Source organism: Chenopodium album, chromosome 7, assembly GCF_948465745.1.
Source record: "Chenopodium album chromosome 7, dcCheAlbu1.1, whole genome shotgun sequence".
NCBI classification, from domain to species: domain Eukaryota; kingdom Viridiplantae; phylum Streptophyta; class Magnoliopsida; order Caryophyllales; family Amaranthaceae; genus Chenopodium; species Chenopodium album.
Window position 1 is genome coordinate 29,432,406 of NC_137840.1, and position 7,740 is coordinate 29,440,145.

Consider the following 7,740-nt stretch of genomic DNA (forward strand, 5'->3'; position numbering starts at 1 on the left):
GTTACGCAGATTGATGAGCTCGACCCTCAGGTGGTTATTATCTGTTCGGAGTTGGGCATTCTCCTTGTCAGCATCTTCAAATGCCTTGAGATCTGATTTGGCATCTTTCAGCTGCTTATCAAGGTCATCAGCTCGGCTGTTAGCTTCATCGTTTGCAACTGTCAAACTCCGGATCAGCTCCTCCTGTTTCAACTCTACTGCTTTAATCTTTAAATTACACATATAATCAGAATGTTCAGCAAAGTTGAGGTTTTCTAGGGCCCTTCGTTTGGCGTCATTTACCTATTCTTGCTTCCGCCTGAAGGGGCCCCGGAGACTGTCCACTCTCACCATAGCCTGAGACAATAACAGCCGGTTTGTGAGTTACTTAGCCAAATTAAAGATGAAAGATATCAGGGTAGAGGGATTTTTTACCTCAGCCAGAGAACCCATTATCCGGTCGAAGTCCATGACCTGCAGATCAAGTATGGAGTTCTTCTCAAACCGGGTGAGGGTCCTCACCATCCGCTTTGCGAAGCTTGCAAGATCCGGCTGGTCAGAAGTCAGATCTGCATCAAAAGTAATGCTGTGTGAGATAGAAGCAGGGTACTCGGCATTCATCCGTTGCCGGCTGCTAATTGACCCTTTTGAAGGATCAACCTTGGTCTTGACTCTCATAAAATCAAGCGGCCAAGGTATTTCAGTTCGTTCTTTACCTTGGGCTTCCGGATGGGTCTCCGGCTTCTTCTCCTCCCCAGTGGTTGCCGCACCGCTTGCAACCTCAGGTGGCTCACCACCCTTTGATGCCGTAGAGACATTCGGCGCTTTCTGCTGTGAGCGTTCTGAGCTTTCGCTCAGTTTTCTCAGTATAGCAGGATACTTGCCCCCAGTCGTTGGACGACCGGATTGGGAAGACGTTTGTTTCTGGGGTGGAGGGTCCTTCTTGGCTGCTTTGGCAGCCAGAGCCTTCTCCAGATCATCTCCTTGCCTTTTGAGCACCTTGGAGAATGATCGTGGAATCCTCTTGACGGACTCTTGAGAGAGAAGCAAAATGTAAGTATACCCAACCGATAAAAAAAAAAATGTAAACACATAAAGTCAGGCGGTCTTACCCCGCCTTTCTTCGAATCCTTAGCCTTGACGGTTGCCTTTTTGGCAAGTGTCGCCTCCTTGCGCAGCAGCGCCGCGGACTTAGCTGGAGTCTTTTCTTGGTCTACCATCCTCAAGGCCTCGTCTGCAAGAACAAGAATTTAAAGTTAGAAAAAATTAAGGCAAGTTCGCAATTTAAATAAAATAACAATCATTCCGGATGAGAAGTATTCTACCCCTTGGAAACATGGTACTTAGCCCGCAGGTGGACAAGAAGCACTCGTCCTTAAAGAAGTCCGGATGGGGAATCCAGTTTTTGGTTACAATAATATGAGTCCCATCCCCCATGGGCTCAGTTGTTGTTTCAAAGAATCCCGGCTCCATTATTTGCTCCCGGGCCTTAGTAGATAGTGCCGGGAGAGGGCATTTGCGTCCAAGGAGAGCCCGTTCAGTATTGTACCAGCGCAGTGTCCGGTTGTGTCTTAGGGTGGGGGAGGATATCAAATAAAACTTGCCCTTCCACTCGGACCATTTGGACACTTTGTCCAAAGTCATTAAGTATTGGGGCAAGGTAGTCAGAGTATACCATGCCCCATGGCCGCCTGGAGCCTTGCTCAAATAGTGCATGTGAGCGAAGGCAGAGAAACTGGGGTTCAAGTTCTGAAACTCGCAGGCGGCGATGTAACTTAAGATATTCACCCACGAGTTAGGGGTGAGCTGCCAAACCCCCAGATCGTACCCCTTGAGGATTTTCCTAATCCCGGGGTGGAGGGGGAACCGGAGGCCGGTTTCGATAACCGCCTCGTAGCAGATGAAGTAATCATCTGCATGATCAATGTCGTCACTCCAGGCCATTACAGCATCAGCCGGAGGGACAATAATCTCCTAACCCCTTCCAAAGGGGTGCTTCTCTTTAAAAGCCCTGAACCCGCTATTAAGTAGGGCAATATTACTCGGCAGCATCCGGGTCTTTTTGGGGTTGGGATTGTCAGCAACCTTGGGCGGCTGCTGATAGTCAGCCGCAAAATCATTCTGATCGGAGCAGGAAGATTCGGCTCTTGATCCTTGGCCGGCCTTAGCACCGCCGGCTTCATTAGAGGAGGCGGCTCCCTCGTCGTCTACCTCTCTTATCCCAGAGCTCCTGGAGGTAGAGGGAGCCTCTTCGTCAGATCCGCTCTCCTCCCAATCCCTCTGTTCCCCTTCCGGGAAAACCTCATCGGCTGGCACTCTCATAGTGCGCCGGCTCTTAGACCGCTTGGCCGTCTGTTTCGTTCTGGCCATTGTGTCCTGCACAGACACAAAGAGGGAGGAATTCGGAGATGAACATATTGGTTCCGACAGTCCAGAAGAGGCACCCCCCGTTCTAGACTCAGCCGTTCCGGGGGATCTGCCGAGTGTCCTAGGCAGTGCCGAGTGGGTGGATTGGGAACTCATTTATATTCTCTAAAAAATTCGGGTATACAGGCGGAAAAAATGGTATACAAATTGAAAGGGAGGAAAGCTAAAATGGTACAGGCGGTTACCTTGCTTTTACTCTGGAAAAATCTGAAAACCGCTACAGCCGGTGAACCGGGTGATGAACTGCTAGCACTCGGAAGCTTGAAACTTGTTGTGATGCAGACGGGAGCAGAGAAATCTCTCTCTAGAATCTCTCTTTTTCTCTCTCTAAAAATTCAATGTGAACGTAAGGTGTGAAAAGGAGGGGGGTAACTTTCTATTTATAGAAAGTAAAAGTGGGGGTAACATTTTTGATTTGAAATTCAAAAATTTTACCCGTTACTGTTCACCTATGAAAGGTGGACACGTGTCACAGGCCCCACGTGATATGCACGTGCGACATGTAAGGGGCAAATGTTTAGGGTATTTTTACCCTAGACACGTGGACCAATGAGAGGTCGCCACGTGTCGAGCTCAGGATGGCCCATGTGGCTCAACATCCTCTTGACACTTGGCACCCTCAGATATGCCTCTGAAATGGCGGTCTTCAAGGACCCAAATTCCTAGGAGCGCCGTAAAACGGCGCAGCCCACTAAAATCTAGGTCAAGTGACCTAGGTAGGGGCATATTCTCCAACGACCCTATAAATAGGGAGATATTTCCCCATTTTGGGGACACATTTCAATCATTGATTACACCTTTATTCTCTTACATCAGAGAAAGACCTATGCTTGGAATCCGAGCAGATACCCACCTAAATTTCCGTTCTCTTTATTCCGTTACAAGTTACTAACTTGACCGTCGGAGGCGGAGCCCCAACCACCCGAAGTCTCCGTTATTTTGCAGGTACAGCTCAGCCGGATCAGATTTCGTGACGTAACTCTCCCAAGGGACAAAAACACCCAAAACAGATAGTAGATTAGATTGTTATTTGGAAGCGACATTGTATGATAAGTTTACTTAAGAGAGCATTAAATGTAGCATGAGAATAGTGAAAAGTGGCGTACATATGTGAATTTTGAAAGCAAGGGAGTGGGTTATAGTTGAAGATAGATAAACAAACCAAGCCAAAACTCAAAAGCAAGCAAAATGTCATTATAAATTAAAGTTGTAATGTTGCAATTACACTCACATACTTTAAGATCCAAATCTGAGTTTTACCCTTTCAATTTCCATTTCTATTTCCAGATAACGAATCACAGCCTAACTCACCGACATTCCTTCTCATTTATCCCTCTTCTTTTTTACTCTCTCTTCTTCCTTCTATTACCTCTTTTTTCATACTTCAAATTTGAATCATACTTACAAATATTCGCATACAGAAGAAAACTCCCAGTTTTTTTCTGTTTTTTTTTTTTTTTTTTTTTTTTTTTTTTTTTTTTTTTTCAGGTCAGTTTCTCCTTTTAATATCGTCTTTTACTTTTAGATATATAGATCTTTCCTTTTTCATGGGGTATAATATAATGTTTCATACGGTAATAACTTGATCTTTTCTAGGTATGTCTTATAATTTAGTTGTCAGTTCAAATGTTACTATTTTCTTATAGTGTGAGAATAGAATGATAATAGTTTTTTTCTAAACAAATATTAATCTGAATTGGAAATATAGTGTGATTTTCCCGGATTAATACTGTTCATATATTGTTTAATTGTTGTCCAATTTAGGAGTTTCAGTATTTTTATGTTCGTGTTCTTGCAATACTATGTTACAGGTGGTGATCTAAAAACATATTGATTTCTCGCATTTTTATCTTAATTAGTGCGAAGTATATAGTAGTTCAGTTTGTTTGTTTTCAGGGAGATTTTGATTTTTGGGTGGTAACATTTTTAAATTTTTCATTGAATGAAAAGGTTTTACAGTGATTAGTACTCGTATTAAATACAGGAGATAGTTCCAATTTGTAATTGCTTTAAAGTTGGGTGATTGACATATAATTTATATTTTTTGCATCTGTATGTACCAACAGAAACTTTTGGGCATTTGACAAGGTTTTGATTCTTGAAAAGTATGTTTAAGTTGTCACCTCGTAGTAGGGGTTCGAGGTCGAACAAGGGGATCAAGGTAAAGCATGCGATGCAATTGATTTTGTTGTTGGGTGTTGGTATTTGGTTAGTGTACCAAATCCAACGGTCTTATGGTAAGGAGAAAACGTTCGGAGAAGCAAAAAAGGTTTCGGAAAAGGTGCAAGAAGGGATTGAGAGGTTAAAGTTGGGAAGGAGGGATCCTCCTGAGTTGGAGGAAGATGAGAGGAATAGTGTGGAAGAGGGTGAGGAGAAGAAAGTTGGAAGTGAGGATGTAAAGCTGGAAGAGAGTGAGGATGGAGGGGGCAGGAAAGTGGATGAAAAACCCAAAGAGGAAGTTAAGGATGAAAGCCTGGAGAAACAAATTGAAGAGGGAAGAAGTGAAGAGGGTAAGGAAGAAAGAGGAGGAGAAAGTGAGGGGGAAAGTGAGAAGAAGGATAATGAAGGGTTGAAGGAGGAGGATAAGGGAAATGAAGAGGTGGAGCAAGAAGGGAACAAGGACATGGAAAATGAGGTGAAGGATGATGGAGAAAACAAAAGTGAGGAGGAGCAACAGGTTGAGAACAAAGAAAAGGAAAATGAAACGAAGGAAGAGAACAAAGCGGAGGAAAGTGAAGCTAAGGAAGAGAACAAGGAGAATGAAAATGAAGCCAAGGAAGAGAACAAAGTGGAGGAATATGAAGCTAAGGAAGAGAACAAAGCGGAGGAAACTGAAGCCAAGGAAGAGAACAAAGCTGAGGATAAGGAGAAAGAAGAGGGCAAAGAAAATGAAAGTGGAGAGCAAAAATCTGATGAGAACAAGACTGATGAAATTAGGGAGGAGAGCAAAGAGAGTGGAAATGAAGAAGAGAAGAAAGTGAACGAGAAAGAAGCTGAGAAAGAGAATGGAGAAGCCAAAGAAGAAAACCAAGAGAGCAAAGAGAATGACACTTCACATAATGAAGGTCAAGAAAAGGAAGAAGGCAACAACGATAGTAAGAATGAAGAAACAAGTACGGAAGATAAGGTCTCTAAGATAGAGGATTCAGGTTCATCAGATTCTCAGGTTCAAGATGGAATTAACAAGGATGACAAAGCTGTTACTGAGAAACAAAACAAGGAAAATGATTCTTCCACTTCAGAGCTGAATGCATCTGAACATAAAGAGAATAATGAAGAAGTCGTGGAAAATAAGACTGCTGAAAAGGAATCTTCTGATGCAGTAACTGCTGGCGAAAAACATGATGTTACTCCACAAGATACGGCTGATGGCTCTCACTCTCTCCCTTCTGAAACTGTAGAGTCTGGCGAAGACAAGCAAGCTAATGCCACTACATTCAGTGATGAAACATTTGTTACCCAGAATCAAAATGATGCAACAGATAACTCAAGCACTAAAGAGGATAATAATTCCGTTCTACGGGAAGTTGTATCAGAGAAACCTGAAGCAGGAGCAAGTGAAAACCAATCTGATGCAAATTCTGACTCCGGCTCTAAGACTGAGGACACCAACAATGTTGAAGGTGGAGGAGGCTCTTCAGCAGATGGTCATAATTCCTATTCTGATACATCTGGTCACGAGGGTGCAAATGGGGAGAATCCGGAGAAAAATATCTCTGGAAATTCTCCTTCTGGAACAAATGGAACAAATGAATTAATCAACCATGATCAAGTTCACTCTTCCTATGATTCAAACTCTGAGGGACATAAAGAGAAGAAAGCGTCAATAGTGAATAAAAGCGAAGATGCAAAGAAACCAGTGGAGCCAAAAGAGTATGCGTCAAAAGAAAATGATGGCCAAGAAGCAGAGAAGCCAGTGGAGAAAAGAGAGGAAGCAACAAAAGCAAATGATGGCCAAGGTGCTGAGAAATATGAACAAGTTGATGATTCCAAACAGCAGCAGCATTTGGAGGAGTCATTGAACTATAATAAGAAAATAAATTTGGAGCATGAGCATGAGCTGCAAGCTGAGTCTGCGAACAACTCAGAGTCAGAAGGCCAAAAAGAGGACTCAACAAATGTTCAGCCTCATCATGAAGCTGATACCTCAGTCACTCTAGAAGTTAAAGATCGAACTGATTTAGATACTCTGCCAGACAACAGTAATGAAGCTGGCAGCAATAGAGATGCGGTTGCCAAGTGAGTTTTCCAGTTAGGCGCTTAAATTGCAGTTTTTCTTTATTACCACTGGAAGGCAAGACTGAGTTTTAGTTTCCCTTTTCTTGCAAATGTAGGGGCTGTGTACAACCCTCTTGTAACATGGTCTTTCTCTGTCCTTATTACGATATTAGTGTATAAAAGATGTTTAATTGATGAGTTGATAGGCTGATCGTTAGTATTGTTCTTATGTTGCTCCATAAGAGTTCAAAACGCCTTATAGTTTTTTACTTTCGTTATGTAGTATGCATTTATGCTGCTGCACTGGGGCATTCTTTCTCTGTAGTATGCACTGGGGTATGTAGTATGCATTCTGTATTTTAATTCATTATGCTGCTGCACTGAGGCATTCTTTCTCTGTTCTTATGTGGCTCCACAAAGCATTCAGGGTTTTGTATTTTTGCAATAAAATTAAATTTTAGGGTTTATTAGCATTTCGTTGTCTGGAAATTGGATTATTCTATTATTCTATTGATGGTATCGAAGAAGATGGGTTCTGAAGCTGAAGTTTTTTGTCCTCAAATTGTTCCTAACCCTCGATGTCGTTATCACCAATTCTCAGCTTGCAAAATTCTTTTTTTTCCCCCCTTCAAGATCGTCAGATTTCTGGGTTGTTTTTACCATGAATTCTGCTAATTAGATTGAATTCTGGGTAAATTTCGTTTTTTTTTTTGCTGCATTCCTGTTCATTCCTTTTATGGAATAGTGTTAATTTGAAATTTTGAGGCTTGCGGGAGTGACTGTTATATGAGTTTAGGCAGTCTGGAAATTTGAAGATTTTGAAGAGAATTTATGATGAAATGACTGCTGGTCTGATGATTTATGTTAATATGATCAATTGGAGGGCCTGTTCTCATAGACTAAACTAAACCGAGCTGAGCTGAGCTAAACTGAACTGAATATTTTATAAGAGAAGGAAATTAGGAACTGAGCTGAACTGAAAATAAACGTATGAGAACAGACCTAACACTTAATTTTTACTTCATAAGTTTGAACCAATGAAATGTTTGTCTCTGTTTTTGCCTTTCCCTTCTTACTCTTCTTGAATTAAGTTATTAGAGTATTTTTATTTTACTG

General features: G+C 42.1%; 1 protein-coding gene across 1 annotated transcript; it reads left to right on the forward strand.

Annotated features, from left to right (window-relative positions):
- The first annotated feature begins 3,909 nt into the window (after positions 1–3,909).
- LOC145638977 (uncharacterized) lies at positions 3,910–6,853 on the forward strand. The gene is made up of 2 exons (XM_081690059.1): positions 3,910–3,980; positions 4,473–6,853. The coding sequence occupies exon 2, from the start codon at positions 4,514–4,516 to the stop codon at positions 6,647–6,649; it is 2,136 nt and encodes a 711-aa protein (XP_081546185.1). The 5' UTR covers positions 3,910–3,980; positions 4,473–4,513; the 3' UTR covers positions 6,650–6,853.
- The last annotated feature ends 887 nt before the right edge of the window (positions 6,854–7,740 follow it).